Source organism: Microcaecilia unicolor, chromosome 2 (genome assembly GCF_901765095.1).
Source record: "Microcaecilia unicolor chromosome 2, aMicUni1.1, whole genome shotgun sequence".
In the NCBI taxonomy this organism is placed as follows: Eukaryota; Metazoa; Chordata; class Amphibia; order Gymnophiona; family Siphonopidae; genus Microcaecilia; species Microcaecilia unicolor.
In genome coordinates this window covers 628,006,132-628,026,959 of record NC_044032.1, presented here as the reverse complement: position 1 = coordinate 628,026,959, position 20,828 = coordinate 628,006,132, and the positions used below count along the sequence as shown (strand labels likewise).

The 20,828-nt window shown below is 43.0% G+C and overlaps 1 protein-coding gene across 1 annotated transcript in view; it reads right to left on the bottom strand.

Moving 5' to 3' along the window:
* Window positions 1–6,953, bottom strand: part of RNF150 (ring finger protein 150) — a 264,735-nt gene extending 257,782 nt beyond the window's left edge. The window contains exon 1 of the mRNA XM_030191700.1: window positions 6,452–6,953. Coding sequence (XP_030047560.1) covers window positions 6,452–6,899 — 448 coding nt within the window. The 5' untranslated portion in view covers window positions 6,900–6,953. The remainder of the gene's footprint in view (window positions 1–6,451) is intronic.
* Between the last annotated feature and the right edge of the window lie 13,875 nt (window positions 6,954–20,828).

Below are 20,828 nucleotides of genomic sequence, written 5' to 3'. Positions count from 1 at the left end.
TGTTGATGACTTATAACAGTGCTACATAAGGCATATTTCTCCCCCATGACATATAGAGCAGGTTGTATTTTGTCCCCCTGGACATTTTAATAGGCTGGATTAGGGTTCCTTGTGGTAGTAGAAGTCAGATATTGTTGGCTGGAATGGTAGAGGTTGGCAGAGGGGGTGGGGGGAGTATTTTAGCTGCTCATTATTATTGTTTTCTATTTGTGATTTATGATCAACAGTTGTATAGAATATTGTTCCTTTTTATACTTTAATAAAAAGATTTCAAAATAAAATCATAAGTGTTCAAGGCTTGTGCAGACAGGAACAAAGACAACCTTTGTCTCCATGTCATTCTCTACTTGGGTACATAAGCCAACACATACAATGGACGACATGGGTTACATCACTTTAATACACTAGCCTCAGCGTCTTCGAACAGTGCACAGAGAAAATTGCTGAAATTAATTACTAGTTACTTCCTGGTCTTTCCTCCTAAGGTCATCCCCAGGTCATCAACAATTAGCCCCTTGTTCTGCCCTGGAGATATTCAAATGACTAGCAAATCGCATAGCCAGGTCCATCGAGTCTGCAATTTTTATTTATTTAAAAATGCAGTTCTCCATTGCAAGTCCAGCAAAGACCCTCATTTGATGCCTAGCTTTTCCCCTCACTTGCCCAGCAGCACCGAGGATCATCTGTCGCATGCTTTTTCAAATTCCACCATGCAGTTCTGCCTTCCAGAACGTCACCCTGGCACCCTGTCTTTCCACAGCTATATGAAGGATGGACTGCAAATAGGCAAAGGGTTAATCTGCAAGGACGTTAAAGCTCCTTTCCAATAGGAAACAACCCAGAAAAAGAAAGGGGGGAGAAGCACACCTAACAGAATACTAGTGAACCTACCAACTGCATCCTATTGGTAAGACGGGATTTTTCTCTGACAAGAATATTAGCACTATTTTTCCCCTGGGCCACGTCATAAAATGATCTATCAAACCCTCTACACTTTATGATTTTTTTTTTTCCCCACTGTATCTGGCTGAATTTGGGTTTGTTTTGGGATGAAATAGCTGGCTCTGTTCTTCAAGCTGTTAATTGATACAATATGTTACCATTGTACAGGAACTGCCTATTGATTTAATTACAGATGTGGAAATCTGTGTGTAGGGGGGAGGGGGGAGTGCAAAGGTTCAATTACATCACCCATTGAATGACTTCATCGTTTATAAAAGAAGCATTAGATCTGTTCTTCTGACTTTGAAGTGCAGAAAAGATCACTGAGTCCACAAAGTCTGTCTGTTGATACATCCCTACTATGTTCTCACATCTTAAATCGGTGGTGGTCTCTCTTTCCTCCATCCAGGGTTGGCTCAACCTATGGACCAGATTAGGCACTGGCTCAGGGGAGCCCGTGATACAGGGGACCAAAAGCTCAGTCCAGTCTACCTCCTAGAAGGACAAATGCTTGACTGGGATTTTGGCACCCTTTATCATCAGAGCCCTGAGCTAGTGCCTCACCTTGCTCCAGAAGGGGAGGGGGGGGAAGAGATATTAGACTGCAGGTGTGTGTGTGTGTGTGGGGGGGGGGGGTGTGCAACTACAAAAGTTGGCTCAGAGCACCACAGTCCCTTAATCTAGCCCTCCCTCCACCACTAAGATTGCTTTTTGTCTGTCCCATGCATGTTTCAAGTCTGCTTAACAAAAACAAAGCTTAACAAAGCCCGTCACTTCTTCCAGAACAGATAAACCTTACAAAGCTCAAACTGATCCACCTAAATTAAAACCAGCGTGACAAACACACCTTTGCTCAAATGAAGCTGAAGTGGGGAAAGGTCTTTCCCTGATCCTCCACCGTTCTAATACACACTTTTCAGAATGGACAGTAAGGTACCCAAGCTGGCTGGGGGCTGCCAGGGAAGCCGTCCTGAGACTGAACCCTTAATGTTCCATGTTAGAATCATCTGGTCAACCTCGTAGTGGTCTCCTCAGCAGTCACGGAGCTTCTATTCAGATTTCCCTAATAGGAGATGGGCTACATCTCTGTAGCTACAATGTGGAAAAACCAAAGCTGGATAAACTTTTCCAGAGCTGGCCTGGGTAAGAAGACAACCCCAAAGGGTCATCACCCCACCCACCGAACTCACAGTCCTCCAGGGGCCCATAGTATATCACCCTCATGAATGATGGAACCCCACACCAGATCTCACTGCACAGCTTTAAGACCAAGACTGGAAAGTATACTTTGTAAAAAATTATTATTTTCTGAAGAACTGTGCTGGGATTATGCCTTAAGGACAAAGCTCTGATCTTTTGAAATTGCAGCCACAAGTTTCCTTCCACACCACAGAAATATCTGCTCCCTAACTGCGAAGAGAAGATTAAAGAGGTCCATCAAATTCTTTTGCAGGCCAGAAAGCAGTACCAAACCCAAACAAGACTTTTCACAAAAAGAACCCACAGCAAATACAGCAAAGAGTTAAACCAAATTTAGAGGAGAAACAGAGAAATGAGTGCAAACATTTTTTTCAACTTTATCGAGTTTGTCTCTGAGAAAATACTAATCAAAAATCTTGTAAATGCGACATCCATACAGATAATTTTAGCTAGAAGTTACCACTGCTTTTGCCACCCGTCTACACTGACATTTTAAATGTGAGAACAAGCCACAACATACTGAGTGTGATTACTACTTGGAAACAAAGAAGAGGAGTGTGGTAGCCGTGTTAGTCCACTCTTAAGGTTATCAATAGAAATCAAACAAAATAAAACGTGGAAAAGAAAATAAGATGATACCTTTTTTATTGGACATAACTTAATACATTTCTTGATTAGCTTTCGAAGGTTGCCCTTCTTCGTCAGATCGGAAATAAGCAAATGTGCTAGCTGACAGTGTATATAAGTGAAAACATTCAAGCATTACGATGACAGTAAAATAGATACCATTGGAGATTCTACATGGAATGTTGCTACTATTGGAGATTCTACATGGAATGTTGCTATTCCACTAGCAACATTCCATGTAGAAGGCTGCACAGGCTTCTGTTTCTGTGAGTCTGACGTCCTGCACGTATGTGCAGGACGTCAGACTCACAGAAGCAGAAGCCTGCGCGGCCACATTGGTGATCTACAAGGGCCGACTTCTACATGGAATGTTGCTAGTGGAATAGCAACATTCCATGTAGAATCTATAGAAATCAAACAAAATAAAACATGGAAAAGAAAATAAGATGATACCTTTTTTATTGGACATAACTTAATACATTTCTTGATTAGCTTTCGAAGGTTGCCCTTCTTCGTCAGATCGGAAATAAGCAAATGTGCTAGCTGACAGTGTATATAAGTTGAAAACATTCAAGCATTACTATGACAGTCTGACAGGGTGGGAGGATGGGGGTGGGTCGGAGGTATGCATGGGGACATCAAAGCATATCATTGATATTATTTTGTTTGATTTCTATTGATAAACAAAGATGAAAAAGGGGGTCCACTCCTTCCACAATAACACAAGCAAAACAAACACAGGGTGGAAGAGAACCAAGTCCAAGTGACCAGCCCAAAAACAGACACAGAAGTAAGAGCTCCAAGCAGAGTTTATTGGGAGCCTACACGGTCCGTGTTTTGCCAGAAAAAGCCTTCTTCAGGGGTCTAAAAACATAAGATTTAAAAACAATATACAATTAAAAATAAAAACAATGAATATGCAACAAATAAAAGTATGAAAGTAAAAATAAAAGTACCCCTGCATGCACCCCTTGGTTTTTTGTGTTTTATTTATTATCTTTCAGCGCCCTATTTGTTTTATTTTTAGCGTCCTGATACTTGTGCTTCGCTAGCACTCCAAGTTCAGCAGAGGACTCGTTTATCGCTATGTTTATCCTGTTGTCTTCGGCCATTACTTTTGGTTCTTTTTTGCGACACGCAGTTACTATGATTATTTTTAGAGTTTTTGGTGTCACATCCATAACATTATTCTACACTTACAACACCATGATATAAGGTTCATACGTTTACACATATGTCCTTAAAACACAATGGTCTATTAATATTTGATTATGCCATAATTATAACAAAATGTTACTGACCTATTATGCTAATAGGGACAACTTCCGTCCCTTTATAACTCATTTTATTTAACTAAACCAACAAGATACTATTTTGTTTTACTATATTTTTATAGATGTTTCTATGAACTGGTGTGAAATGTAAACTGCGTCACCCATCAGACATATCATTTTTATTATTTTTTTAAACTGAAACTGTGTGTGATCAATATCACTATTATATTTGACATTTTAAATATAACATTGCATTTTTATATTTATTTTTGTATATGTTTTTTTGATTCTGTGTATGATTCATATTATATTATATATTTGTATCTTTATTTAAATTTTTACATGGTTCTTTTGATTTACAATCGTGTGTGGTTTATATTGATAGTATTATTATTACTTTTATTTTTTACTTTCATACTTTTATTTGTTGCGTATTCATTATTGTGTTTATTTTTCATTATATATTGTTTTTAAATCTTATGTTTTTAGACCCCTGAAGAAGGCTTTTTCTGTCGAAACACGGACCGTGTAGGGTCCCAATAAACTCTGTTTGGCGCTCTTACTTCTGTGTTTGGGCTGGTCACTTGGACTTAGTTCTCTCCCACCCTGCGTTTGTCTTGCTTGTGATTACTACTTGCCACCAAAACTTTCAATAAGCATATTTTATTTGGAGACAGTAGTTCTTTCTGGTTTCAGGATCCTCAGAATTTAAAACCACCTTTGGTAGCCAACATTCTTTGTCCTAAAATATATTAACAACGTAATCATTACTTTTTAACACGCACTCCATAACCTCAGTTTCACTAACCACCGTATACTACTTCTGTCCAAACATCTTTAAAAATAACCTGCACCAGCAGCATGTGGTGACGGTAGGCGTGTCCATCTGTGGGCAAATCAAAAGCTCTTGTGGCACTTTTGTTGTTTTTCCTGATGGCTTTAAAGATTTATTCACAGAAGCATATGCTTTCTGGATTCAGTTTAGAGCCTATCCTCAAACTCCTCTGCTAAGCTAGACAGCGCACCACATTCTTACAAAAAAATTAAGGTACACAGTGCACGAGAGGTCCAACATTAATACCAATAGGCATAAAAGAGGCCCAGTGCCAGAGCCCTGACTGTGTTACCTTACTATTATTCCCAGTGCATCACTGACAGCAATAACCTGAATGTTTGCGCTTTGTCAACTGAATCCTGACAGTGGAATATTAATTTAACATTCATGCAGCTGACTAACCTACCAATAGCTTAGACTAGGGGTAATCTTGGATGAGGTTTGAAATGATTGCTCATTTATTCTTCTGCCCAATAGAAAATCTAGAATGCCAGGGCTTGTTATGGAAATTCTGCATCTGCACTCTCCAACTTTTCAGGTTATCAATAGAAATCAAACAAAATAAAACATGGAAAAGAAAATAAGATGATACCTTTTTTATTGGACATAACTTAATACATTTCTTGATTAGCTTTCGAAGGTCTCCCTTCTTCGTCAGATCGGAAATAAGCAAATGTGCTAGCTGACAGTGTATATAAGTGAAAACCTTCAAGCATTACTATGACAGTCTGACAGGGTGGGAGGATGGGGGTGGGTTGGAGGTATGCATGGGGACATCAAAGCATATCATTGATATTCTAACAGGATGGGTGTGGATAATTGAGGGGTGGGGTGATCAACAGAGAAATACAGAGAAATATATCAATGATATGCTTTGATGTCCCCATGCATACCTCCGACCCACCCCCATCCTCCCACCCTGTCAGACTCTCATAGTAATGCTTGAATGTTTTCACTTATATACACTGTCAGCTAGCACATTTGCTTATTTCCGATCTGACGAAGAAGGGCGAAAGCTAATCAAGAAATGTATTAAGTTATGTCCAATAAAAAAGGTATCATCTTATTTTCTTTTCCTTGTATTATTTTGTTTGATGTCTATTGATCACCTTAAGAGTGGACTACCACACTCCTCTCCAACTTTTCAGAACGGCTGGAGGTTCTATAAAGCCATCACAAGTTGCTCCTCTTTAAACTTAGAAGTGAAGGCATTTGCTGAAAAGCCCCCCCACAGAGAGAGAGAGCCGGCACCTACGGTGTCACAGCTCCCAAAAGGCGACAGGTGCAGCCAGGCAGAACAGTTATTTCCCAGAGGATGTGGAAATCTTTTCCCTCAAAGCTTAATGTCCTCGGTGGAAAACACCTGCACTGCAAAAGAGGTCATGTAGACGCCACAAACAGTGCCTGGGGGCTGCAGACGGCACCGATGACAGAACTGGATCCCATTAAAGTAGGCAAAGTCCCACTGTAATGACATCTGACGTGTGGGGGGACGGGGGACGGAGGAGAAGCACCTCACCTTACACTCAGACTGCACACCTACCCCCACCCCCCCTCCCCCGGTACCACTCACCCGCATCGGGCATGGTGATGGTGTCGTTGGCTCCGCCCGAGCCCACGTTGAAGACGGCCACGGCCGAGGCGTTGTGCAGGGCGGCGTGGCGGATCTTGTCGCGGAAGGTGCAGTTGCCGCGGGCGATCAGCGCCACCCAGGCGCGGGCCGGGGCCGGCAGGAAGCGGGTGGCCGGGTCGCAGGCGGCGCGCTCGTGCGGCGCGGCGGGCATGGCCAGGAGCCCGCGGGCGTCCTGCTTGGGCGAGTGCTCGCCGTAGCGGCCGCACTCGCTGCGCTCGCTGCGCACCTCCCCGCCCGGCTCGGTGTACGTGATGTTCACGAAGGCCGTGTACCACTCCTCCTTCTCGGCGGCCGTGAACTCCAGGCAGAGCAGATGCACGAAGCACAGCGACAGGAGCCATGTTGAGAGCGCCAGGCTGCGGCACGCCTGCACGACGGACGCTGCCATTGCCACTTCGCCGATCGTAGGGGGAGGGGGGGGGGTTGACCGTGCCAAGGCGATTGTCGCTTAGGACCAGTCTCTGCTCGCGCTCCGGACGGGCATTTTCCTAGGGATGCAGTTGGCCTCTTCCCTCCCTGCGATCGCTCGCCTGACTTCGGGAGGGGGGACGGTCGCTCCCTGCCTGATTCCCGGGGCGTGCATTGGAAGGGGAAAGCGGTCCCTCTTCAGCCCGGGAGCGTGTGCATGTTGTTTCACGTGTGCACAGAGCTGTCTAGAAAGAAATAGACGTTTTGCAGCAGCAGCACGGACACAGCAGTGATGAGTGCGCTTGCCGGTTGTGGGGGGATGTGTTAGGGAGCGCGGGGAGGAGCTTCTTCGTGATGTCACTGGCTGCTGCTGCTATTGCTGGGCTTTCCGGAGGTGCAGCGACCCCTGCTGGTCAAGAAGAGGGGGGGCGCACGGCCGGGGCTTCCACACGCTTACTGGGCTCCTGTTGGACTCTTTAGACGCAGAGCCAGAGCGGCGCCGGCCCAGCCGTTAGGCGTGACTGGACAGTGGCCTAGGGGTGACAACAAAAAGAAGCTGCAGTCAGAGCAAAGCAGTGGCCCTGAAAGCCACATAAGCGGAAAAGAACCATCTACACAAAGTGTAATAATTAAAAGTATTTTATTTATTTTGCTGCATTTATATCCCACGTTTTGCCACCTATTTGCAGGCTCAATGTGGCTTACAATATAATACAACTACAATCACATTGATGGAATAGAGAATCTCAGAGTATATATAACAGATAAGGTGCAAAGGAATATTATGGCAATCATATTAACGGAGAAGAATTTCAGAATTATTGCTATTAAGGTTCATACGAAAATTATGTTGATTAAGAAGTGGGTAAGTGGATAGCAACATAATATAACGATATCAGGACAAGGTATAATTGTCAGTAATTAGGATAAATGGATAACAATATAGCATAATGATTTCAGGACAGGGTATGATTATCAGTAATTAGGGTGTAAATAAAATAGGCAAAAGTTTTGAATCTTTAAAGGACTGTGATGGGGTGATCATGATTGAACTATAGAGTGCTACCTTGGAGGAGGGAGGTCTCCTAAAAGGAGAGCATCACCCTGGTGAAGTAGGAAGTACTCCTGAAGCCAGGACCTGCCCACCAGGGGATGTACTATCCTCTGACACTGAGGATATGTCTCCAAGTGCTGCCCGGGAGGGAAAGGTTAGGACAGCTGTTGTAGTTGGTGATTCGATCATTAGGCATATAGATAGCTGGGTGGCTGGTGGACGTGAGGATCGCCTGGTGACTTGCCTGCCTGGTGCGAAGGTGGCGGACCTCACGCATCACCTAGATAGGATTTTAGATAGTGCTGGGGAGGAGTCGGCTGTCTTGGTACATGTGGGTACCAATGACATAGGAAAATGTGGGAGAGAGGTTCTGGAAGCCAAATTTAGGCTCTTAGATAGAAAACTCAAATCCAGATCCTCTAGGGTAGCATTTTCTGAAATGCTACCTGTTCCACGTGCAAGGCCAAGAGACAGGCAGAGCTCTGGAGTCTCAATGCATGGACAAGACGATGGTGCAGGGAGGAGAGTTTTAGATTTGTTAGGAACTGTGCAACATTCTGGGGAAGGAGGAGCCTATTCTGAAAGGATGGGCTCCACCTTAACCAAGGTGGGACCAGGCTGCTGGCATCGGCATTTAAAAAGAAGATAAAGCAGCTTTTAAACTAGAAACGGGGGGAAGGCTGACAGTCGCTCAAAAATGCATGGTTCAGGATAAGGTATCTTTCAAAGATATCACCAAAACAGGGAAGATAGGGTATCCTGATAATGAGGTTGCAAAAGAGACCATAGTAGATCAGGTGTCCTTAAATAAAAAATAAAAATCAGACAAAAGATTGCAAATTATCAAAAAAATTCAAACTGCACAAAACACGGCAGCCAGACTCATATTTGACAAAATAAAATATGAAAACGCCAGTCCCCTACGAGAAAAGCTTCACTGGCTTCCATTAAAAGAGCGTATTGCTTTCAAGGTTTGTACCCTGGTTCATAAGATCATAAACGGTGAAGCTCTGGGGCATATGTCAGACCTTATTGACCTCCCTAGCAGGAATTCTATTAGCTCATCACGAACATTCCTGAATCTCCACTATCCAAACTGTAAGGGATTGAAATATAAATTAACATATGCATCTAGCTTCTACATACGTATGCAAATCTGGAATGAATTACCAAAATCTATAAAAAATAACCCACAACACAGTGAACTTCCGTAAACTATTGGAAACCTATCTATTTAAGAAAGCATACAATAACAACTCGTCCTAAATGCCAACTAACAAAACGTACCTATACAAAGTGTATTCTTTATGTCTTAATTGTTTAAGCTAAATTAGCCAGGTCTATAGTTTAATATTCCTAATTGTTCAAGTTAATTTGTTATGAATGAAGCTTATCCTAATACCTTTCAGTTCTAATCATAAGAAGAACTTTCCTCCTATAACCCATCTCCCTACCCATCTTCAAATCCTTGCTCAAAGCCCACCTCTTCAATGTTGCTTTCGGCACCTAACCTTTATGCCTTTCAGGAAATCTAGACTGCCCCAATTTGACTGCCCCTACTTGACTGACTGTACATTTGTCCATTAGATTGTAAGCTCTTTGAGCAGGGACTGTCCTTCTATGTTAAATTGTACAGCGCTGCGTAACCCTAGTAGCGCTTTAGAAATGTTAAATAGTAGTAGTAGTAGTATAACCTAATCCACTCTGTCTCCTCTTCCTCAACTATGTATTTCTCCTCTCTGGAAATGGTAATCACCACTTACGGAATTATGTAAGCCACATTGAGCCTGCAAACAGGTGGGAAAATGTGGGATACAAATGTTATAAATAAATAAAATTAATACTGTCAAGTACTAAGCATGATGTAAATAGGAATAACAAACATAGTTTGAAATGTCTATATGCGAATGCCAGGAGGCTAAGAAATAAGATGGGAGAGTTAGAATATATTGCACTAAATGAAAAATTAGATATAATAGGCATCTCTGAGACCTGGTGGAAGGAGGATAACTAGTGGGACACTGTCATACCGGGGTAAAATTATATCGTACTGATATGGTGGATCGAATTGGTGGAGAGATGGCATTGTATATTAACGAGAGCCTTGAATCAAATAGATTGAAAATTCTGCAGGAAACAAAACACTTCTTGGAATCACTGTGGATTGAAATTCCATGTGTAAAGGGGAAAAGGATAGTGATAGGAGTGTACTAACGTCTGCCTGGCTAGGATGAACAGACGGATGCAGAAATGTTAAAGGAAATTAGGGACGCAAACAAACTGAGCAACACAAAAAAAGGCTAAACTAGGACCGGATAACAAAGATCTTATGAAACTGTTTCAACTCGTAAATAAATTATTAGACACCACCCCTGTCACTACATCCAACACAGACATCGCTTCTGCAGACAAACTGGCTACCTACTTCAAGGACAAAATTACCTAGCACTCTTCCTCACCACAACACCGACATCGAAAACTTCTTCGACGACCTAGATCTAATCCCAGGTGGGTACCCAGCTGACCGTATCTGGTCTACATTCAATCTACTCACCACTGAATCAGTCACTCAAGCGACTCATAGATTCGCCAACACCCACTGCAAACTGGACATATGTCCCAGTCATCTACTTAAATCCGCCCCCAGCCGATTCATAGAAGACCTCACTTCCCACCTAAACTTCATGCTACAACAAGGTCTCTTCCCCGAGGACTATGGCAACATCCTACTTACCCCAATACCAAAAGACACTAAGAAAAAAACAAACGACCTTACCAACTACCGCCCAGTTGCGTCCATCTAGTAGTAAAATTGATGGAAAGCCTGGTGACCAAACAGCTTACGGAATACCTGGACACGCACTCAATACTACACGACTCACAATCAGGATTCCGCTCCCACTATAGTACCGAAACTGTCCTAGTCACTCTCCTGGCCAAATTCAAACAGGAAATAGTCATAGGTAAAAGTATACTTCTCCTTCAATTCGACATGTCGAGTACATTCGACATGGTAATACTACTAAGACTCCTTGGCCACTTCAGGATTGTTGGAAACGTACTCAATTGGATCAAGGGCTTTCTAACCACCAGAACATACCAAGTAAAATCAAATTCAAACATATCATCACCATGGAAAGCAGACTGTGGAGTATCTCAAGGATCACTATTATCACCAATACTCTTCAACATGATGATGATCCCACTGGCAAAGTCCTTATCCAATCGAGGCTTTAACCCATTCATCTATGCAGATGATGTTACAATCATCATTCCCTTCAGACATGACTTGATTGAAATAACTAATGAAGTCAATGATGGCCTGAACATTATAGTAACATAGTATATGACGGCAGAAAAAAGACCTGCATGGTCCATCCAGTCTGCCCAACAAGATAAACTCATATGTGTATACCTTACCTTGATTTGTACCTGCCTTTTTCAGGGCACAGACCGTACAAGTCTGCCCAGCAGTATTTCCCGCCTCCTAACCACCAGTCCCGCCTCCCATCTCCGGCTCTGGCACAGACCGTATAAGTCTGCCATCCACTATCCTCGCCTCCCAACTACTAACCTCTCTTCCCCCACCTGCTCCGCCACCCAATTTTGGCTAAGCTCCATTCCTACTGCACAGGATTCCTTTATGCACATCCCACGCATGTTTGAATTCCGTTACCGTTTTCATCTCCACCACCTCCCGCGGGAGGGCATTCGAAGCATCCACCACCCTCTCCGTGAAAAAATACTTCCTGACATCTTTCTTGAGTCTGCCCCCCTTCAATCTCATTTCATGTCCTCTCGTTCTACCGCCTTCCCATCTCTGGAAAAGATTTGTTTGCGGATTAATACCTTTCAAGTATTTGAACGTCTGTATAATATCACCCCTGTTCCTCCTTTCCTCCAGGGTATACATGTTCAGGTCAGCAAGTCTCTGCTCATGGACTCTTGGGCAAACTCATTCCAACTGAAACTGAACACTGAAAATACACATTGCCTTATCCTCTCATCTCAACATAACAACTACAAACCCACAACCATAAACACCCCAGGACATGCACTCCCTATCTCAGACAGCCTAAAAGTACTCGGAGTCACAATCGTCCGCAACCTCACTCTCGAGAGCCAAGTAAAAACCGTAATAAAGAAAATGTTCTACTCAATGTGGAAACTCAAACGACTAAAACCTTTCTTCCCGAGGGATACCTTTCGTAAACTAATACAATCAATGGTCCTCAGCCTTGCAGATTACTGCAACGGAATCTATGTGGGATGTAAAGAACAAATCACAAAAAAACTCCAGACCGCCCAAAACACAGCAGCCAGACTGATATATGGCAAAACACGATTTGAAAACGCTAAACCCCTTCGAGAAAAGCTGCACTGGCTCCCAATCAAAGAACGGATCATCTTCAACATCTGCACATTGGTCCACAAAATCATCTATGGCGTAGTCCCAGGATACATGACAGACCTAATAGATCTACCAACTAGGAATAGACTCGGATCAGCACGATCATGCCTAAACCTACACTACCCAAATTGCAAAGGGCTAAAATACAAAACAACTTATGCTTCTAGCTTCTCCTACATAAGCGCACAACTATGGAATGGACTCCCGTATGCATTGAGAACAATACATGACCACCTAAATTTCAGGAAATCATTAAAAACCCACCTCTTCAAAACATTTATTCCACCGATCCAACATAAACCCCCACATCCAGCAGCACAACATAATCAATGATTGTACTGGACAATTTACTATCCTCTTGGCCCCTCAACCCCATGAAGCCTGATCACCTCTACCTCATTTGACCACAACACAATCTTGTATTTGTTATCAACTGAAATGGCAAACACATTTACGGTATTTTGTGAGCCACATTGAGCCTGCAAATAGGTGGGAAAATGTGGGGTATAAATGTAACAAATAAATAAATAATAATGGGTGATTTCAATTACCCCAATATTGACTGGGTAAATGTAACATCGGGGCACACTAGACGGGGGGGGGGGGGTAAAATTTCTTGATGAAATCAAGGACAGCTTTATGGAGCAGCTGGTACAGGAGCCGACAAGAGAAGGAAAAATTCTAGACCTAGTCCATAGTGGAGCGCATGATCTGGTGCGGGGCCGCTTCATAACAGTGATCATAATATGATCAGATTTGATATTAGCGTTGAAGTACGTATATATAGGAAATCAAATATATTAGCGTTTAACTTTTTAAAAGGAGACTATAATAAAATGAGAAGAACGGTGAAAAAAAAACTTAGAGGAGCGGCTGTGAGGGTCAAAAATTTAATCAGGCGTGGATGCTGTTCAAAAACACCATCCTGGAAGCACAGGCCAAATATATTCCACATATTAAAAAAGGAGGGCAGAAGACCAAACGACACCCGGCGTGGTTAAAAAGTGAGGTGCAGGAAGCTATTAGACCTTAAAGAAAATCCTTCAGAAAATGGAACAAGGAACCGACTGAAAACAGCATAAGGAATGTCAATTCAAATGCAAAGAGCTGATAAGGAAGGCTAAGAGGGACTTTGAAAAAAAGAATGTGTTGGAGGCAAAAACACATAGTAAAACTTTTTTTTAGGTGTATTAAAAGCAGGAAGCCGGCAATAGAATCGGTTGGACCGCTGGATGAACGAGGAGTAAAAGGGGCGATCAGGGAAGACAAAGCCATAGCGGAGAGATTAAATGAATTCTTTACTTCGGTCTTCACCGAGGAAGATTTAGGTGGGATACCAGTGCCAGAAATGGTATTCGAAGCTGACAAGTTGGAGAAACTTAATGAACGCTCTGTAGACCTGGAGGATGTAATGGGGCAGTTCTACAAACTGAAGAGTAGCAGATTTCCTGGACTGGATGGTATTCATCCCAGAGTACTGATAGAACTGAAAAATGAGCTTGCGGAGCTATTGTTTGTAATATGTAATTTATCCTTAAAATCGAGCGTGGTACCGGAAGATTGGAGGGTGGCCAATGTAACGCCAGTTTTTAAAAAAGGTTCCAGAGGAGATCCGGGAAATTATAGACCAGTGAGTCTGACGTCGGTGCCGGGCAAAATGGTAGAGACTATTATTAAGAACAAAATTACAGAGCATATTAAAAAGCATGGATTAATGAGACAAAGTCAACATGGATTTAGTGAAGGGAAATCTTGCCTCACCAATCTACTACATTTCTTTGAAGGGGTGAACAAACATGTGGATAATGGTGAGCTGGTTGATATTGGGGCTCATTTTCAAAGCACTTAGCCTCCCAAAGTGCTTTGAAAATATGCCTGATAGTGTATCTCAATTTCCAGAAGACGTTTGACAAAGTAACTTATGAAAGACTCCAGAGGAAATTGATGATTCATGGGATAGGAGGTAGTGTTCTATTGTGGATTAAAAACTGGTTAAAAGATAGAAAACAGAGAGTAGGGTTAAATGATCAGTATTCTCAATGGAGAAGGGTAGTTAGTGGGGTTCCCCAGGGGTCTATGCTGGGACCGCTGCTTTTTAACATATTTATAAATGACCTAGAGATGGGAGTAACTAGTGAGGTAATTAAATTTGCTGATGACACAAAGTTATTCAAAGTCGTTAAATTGCGGGAGGATTGTGAAAAATTACAAGAGGACCTTACGAGACTGGGAGACTGGGCATATAAATGGCAGATGACGTTTAATGTGAGCAAGTGCAAAGTGATGCATGTGGGAAAGAGGAACCCAAATTATAGCTACAGTGGTGGAAATAAGTATTTGATCCCTTGCTGATTTTGTAAGTTTGCCCACTGACAAAGACATGAGCAGCCCATAATTGAAGGGTAGGTTATTGGTAACAGTGAGAGATAGCACATCACAAATTAAATCCGGAAAATCACATTGTGGAAAGTATATGAATTTATTTGCATTCTGCAGAGGGAAATAAGTATTTGATCCCCCACCAACCAGTAAGAGATCTGGCCCCTACAGACCAGGTAGATGCTCCAAATCAACTCGTTACCTGCATGACAGACAGCTGTCGGCAATGGTCACCTGTATGAAAGACACCTGTCCACAGACTCAGTGAATCAGTCAGACTCTAACCTCTACAAAATGGCCAAGAGCAAGGAGCTGTCTAAGGATGTCAGGGACAAGATCATACACCTGCACAAGGCTGGAATGGGCTACAAAACCATCAGTAAGACGCTGGGCGAGAAGGAGACAACTGTTGGTGCCATAGTAAGAAAATGGAAGAAGTACAAAATGACTGTCAATCGACAAAGATCTGGGGCTCCACGCAAAATCTCACCTCGTGGGGTATCCTTGATCATGAGGAAGGTTAGAAATCAGCCTACAACTACAAGGGGGGAACTTGTCAATGATCTCAAGGCAGCTGGGACCACTGTCACCACGAAAACCATTGGTAACACATTACGACATAACGGATTGCAATCCTGCAGTGCCCGCAAGGTCCCCCTGCTCCGGAAGGCACATGTGACGGCCCGTCTGAAGTTTGCCAGTGAACACCTGGATGATGCCGAGAGTGATTGGGAGAAGGTGCTGTGGTCAGATGAGACAAAAATTGAGCTCTTTGGCATGAACTCAACTCGCCGTGTTTGGAGGAAGAGAAATGCTGCCTATGACCCAAAGAACACCGTCCCCACTGTCAAGCATGGAGGTGGAAATGTTATGTTTTGGGGGTGTTTCTCTGCTAAGGGCACAGGACTACTTCACCGCATCAATGGGAGAATGGATGGGGCCATGTACCGTACAATTCTGAGTGACAACCTCCTTCCCTCCGCCAGGGCCTTAAAAATGGGTCGTGGCTGGGTCTTCCAGCACGACAATGACCCAAAACATACAGCCAAGGCAACAAAGGAGTGGCTCAGGAAGAAGCACATTAGGGTCATGGAGTGGCCTAGCCAGTCACCAGACCTTAATCCCATTGAAAACTTATGGAGGGAGCTGAAGCTGCGAGTTGCCAAGCGACAGCCCAGAACTCTTAATGATTTAGAGATGATCTGCAAAGAGGAGTGGACCAAAATTCCTCCTGACATGTGTGCAAACCTCATCATCAACTACAGAAGACGTCTGACCGCTGTGCTTGCCAACAAGGGTTTTGCCACCAAGTATTAGGTCTTGTTTGCCAGAGGGATTAAATACTTATTTCCCTCTGCAGAATGCAAATAAATTCATATACTTTCCACAATGTGATTTTCCGGATTTAATTTGTGATGTGCTATCTCTCACTGTTACCAATAACCTACCCTTCAATTATGGGCTGCTCATGTCTTTGTCAGTGGGCAAACTTACAAAATCAGCAAGGGATCAAATACTTATTTCCACCACTGTATGTCATGCAAGGTTCCATGTTAGGAGTCATGGACCAAGAAAGGGATCTAGGTGTCGTCGATGATGATACAGTGTGCTGCTGTGGCTAAGAAAGCAAATAGAATGTTAGGTATTATTAGGAAAGGAATGGAATACAAACATGAGAATGTTATAATGCCTTTGTATCGCTCCATGGTGCGACCGCACCTCAAATATTGTGTTCAATTCTGGTTGCCGCATCTCAAAAAAGATATAGTGGAATTAGAAAAGGTGCAGAGAAGAGCAACGAAAATGTTAAAGGGAATGGGATGACTTCACTATGAGGAAAGGCTAAAGCGGCTAGGACTCTTCAGCTTGGAGAAAAGGCGGCTGAGGGGAGATATGATAGAGGTCTATAAAATAATGAGTGGAGTTGAACGGGTAGATGTGAAGCGTCTGTTTACACTTTCCAAAAATATTAGGGCTAGGGCGTATGCGATGAAGCTACAATGTAGTAAATTTAAAACGAATCAGAGAAAATATTTCTTCACTCAATGTGTAATTAAACTGTGGAATTCGTTGCCAGAGAATGTGGTACAGGCGGTTAGCTTAGCGGAGTTTTAAAAAGGATTGGACGGCTTCCTAAAGGAAAATTCCATAGACCATTATTAAATGGACTTGGGGAAAATCCACTATTTCTGGGATAAGCAGTATAAAATGTTTTGTACTTTTTGGGGATCTTGCCAGGTATTTGTGACCTGGATTGGCCACTGTTGGAAACAGGATGCTGGGTTTGATGGACCTTCGGTCTTTCCCAGTATGGCAATACTTATGTACTTATGTAGAGTTTAATTATTAAAAATTTTGTAGGGGGAGCCAATGGGCTAGGGACCTGAAAGTTGAGGTGGGTATAATGCTGAAGAATTGCCTAGGGCGGTGATTCCCAAACTTGTCCTGGTTTTCAAGTATCTACAATGAATATGTATGAGATGCAGTTGCATACCAAGGAGGCAGTGTATACAAACTGATCTCATACTTCACAGAAGGCAGCATCTATTAGTAGTTATTGAATTCCCAGACTTATTTGTTGGGAGTAATTCTATAAAGATTTACATGCGAAGCACTTGTGCAGGGGCAGTGGAATGCCTTTTTGGTAGGAGGGGGCCAAACAAACCAATCTCTGGCCCCATCTCCAAGCTCTCTAGTTCTTGATGCTGTGTTTTGGTCAAATACTGGTAGGGCCACGGGACCAATGTCCCACCCTATTCCACTGCTATGGCATGTGAATGTCTGGAATAACTTGTTGTTTGGCCAGAAGAATATATAGACTTGTATAGTGGGGGTGCTAAATAACAGTATCACAGGCTCAGTTTTATCTATGGCCTGACAGTTGGCAGCATTTCTCTACCCCCCTCCCCCAAATATGTTCAGTTTTTCCAAAACTGTTTATGCTTATGGGCGGGGGAGTTGGTAGTGGGCCAGGGAAAGCATCACTGACTGCCAGTCTGTGGACAGAGGAATGTTGCTGCTAGCAGGGCTTGAGGACCCCTGCCAGAGAGTGCCTCCATTTTGGGAGTATCTGAACCCAAACTGGGGGGGAGGGGGCATGTCCCCCTGGTGGCTATGCCACTGGTTGTAGCTCAAGATGAGTTTTATTCAGGTATAGTATATATTTCCCTGTTGGCCTCCTAATCTAAATTTCTACCTGAGGCAATGGATGGGTTAAATGACTTGCCCAAGACCTCAATGAGCCACAGTGGCTTCCCTTGCTCTGAGCCCACTGCTCTAACCATTACACTATTACAGAATTGACTCTGTTCCTTTTATCTTGCTGCACCATATGCCTGGAATAGACTTCCTGAGCCGGTACGTCAAGCTCCATCTCTGGCCGTCTTCAAATCTAAGCTAAAAGCCCACCTTTTTGATGCTGCTTTTAACTCCTAACCCTTATTCACTTGTTCAGAACCCTTATTTCATCATCCTCACTTTAATATTTCCTTATCTCTTGTTTGTCCTGTTTGTCTGTCCTAATTAGATTGTAAGCTCTGTCGATTAGACATATGGGCTCTATTTACCTGATGAAGGGATCTTGATAATTTTAAAATTAATGTAGGTTTGTTGTGACAAATGGCACAGGAAGAGGAGCTAACCGCAGCACTTGTGAAGGAGCGAAGGTATCAGGAAGTTGGAGAGAGTGCAAGGGGAAGAGAGAAGGGATAAAGGAAGTGCAAAGAGGAAGAGAGTGCAAGATGGAAGAGAGGGGAAGTGAGTGCAGGGGAGAAGGACAAGGGAGATTATTTGATGCTCATAGCTTCAAACACACACACCTACATCTAACACACACATGCATGTTACACCCATACACACTCATCGAATCCCAACTACCTCCCAACAGATACACATCTACACTCTAACCATAAATATAAATATCCCATTAAAGGCACAGGGATTCATGGACCAGGCTCACAGGCCAACAAGAGGACAGCATCTGCAATAAGAGAGGCAGTGAAACTGTGAGGCAAAAGAAAGTGCAACCTGGTCTGGAGAAACCAAGGAGGTTGAAGGAACAATTGAAGACACCAGTACAACAAATTCAAGGCCCAACGTGGCCATGTTTCTACAAACATCTAAAGAACTTGGCATGATGACGTATACAAAGGCAAAGCCAGTAGTTAACAGAAATTTTCTTTTTTTTTTTTTTTGGCTGTGAATCAATTGCTACCTGTCAGGAAGCATCTCCACAGTTCATTCACCTTTTAAAATGCTGACTGAAATCTGTAACATCTGGACACAAAATAGCATCAGGCTTCACCACCTCTGCAACTCTGGCTCTTGGAGGAATCACCAGTTCTTCATTTCCCAGATTCATGACCCTCACAAAAATATTTCTTTTTTCTGGAGTTATTAACGTATTGGCTACCAAACGACTATCTGAATTTTTGTAGCAGTTACCATCATAGAGCAGGCCCTCATTCCTTGCACTTTCCAGCATTTTCCCTGGAGAATTTTCTCAGACATGGGTGGAATGATTAATGGGTTTCTTCCAACTGCCTTCACAAAACCCAGGCGTTCTAAGTCTGTCCTGTCAAATAATTTCTTCTGCTCTATTGCCGCAGAAATAAATTTTAACTCCCTGGAATCTAGATTTTTGTTAAAAGTGGTCAAATCTTTAAAGAAACCATCCAGATATTTTAAAACGTTCATCCCTACAATTCCGGGTACCTGTTCTTCTCCCTCGGATGCAACCTTTGTATCTCTGACTACAAAGATGCACCTTTCTGGAATTTTCTGCCCCATACACTGTACTTCTGCCGCAAGCAGCCAATCACTGGAAGCGCTGTTCCATTTGCAACCGACACATTAATCCAGCTAGCATCCTATAGCCCTTCGATATTCTTAACATTTTTATAATAATAGCTAGCCACTATGGTGGACACATTAGACCCTGTATCTACAGTACACTTTGTCTCCACCAATTGACAATGTAATCACCAGACTAGCTCCAACAGCCTTTTTTTTTGTAATGAGCTCCAGTCTTGCATCAGAATTTCTGTTTACAGAATCTGTATTTTGGCGTTCTGTACCTCTGCATCACCCTGTGCCTTCTCGGGAACCTTCCTCTGGAAACTTGTGCTTGGTTGTTCCCCATCTGATCTCACATATTTGGGTGACACTTTCTCACTACGGCAGAAACGAGCAAGATGTCCAGGCTCCCCACAGCTGTAGCAAATCACATTGGAGAAATCTCTTGACACGGATCTCCGCGCAATCAAATCTGGTTCTCTCCTCTGTGCTCCATAAGCTCCTGTACCAAAGGATGACTCTTTTCTCCTCTGTTGGAACATAAGCTCTTCTTGTTTTCTTTCCATCCTTTCCAATCTTCTCACTATATCAACCATAGGATCACTCTCGCCATACCCTCCAACAGCACCTGAAGCCGTATGAGGTACCAGCATGTCTGACCGTTCTCTCTGCAAAATACATACAGGGCAATCTTGAGCTCTGTATGGGCGCCTCTCCTCTTCCGCCCAGTTGATGGCTGCCTGCATTAGTTCCTCAAAAGTTAAATCTGGATTTAATTCCATTCGGCGATTCATCTCCTTCCTGAGAACATCATCCTTGAGACCTAGTATTAATTGTTCTTTCAATTAATACATCCTCTGGATTCCCCACTCTCTGTGGATCTCTGGATCTTATAGCTTCCAACTTCTCCTGTAATTGATAAGTGAACTCTCTGATCGTTTCACCTATCCTCTGCTGGCGATCATAAAATTCTTTCACTTTAAGGCCCGAAGGAACCTTGTCTCCATATACATGTACCAAAAGATCAAAGATGACATCAACTGTGCAATGCCTTCTTGGAGTCGAATACTTTATGGTATCCTTCGCTTGTCCTTTAATGTGGTCCTTTACCATGTCCAGCTGATCTTCTGGAACTCTCAGGATTTTTAATGCTGCGTTTGTGCTCTCCGCCCACTCTTCCACAGCCAGGTCTCTGGGATTCTTGGGAAAATCAAATAAAATCTGGAATTTCTTTGTCTTTCCTTAAGACAATAGTATTTGTCACAACTGGT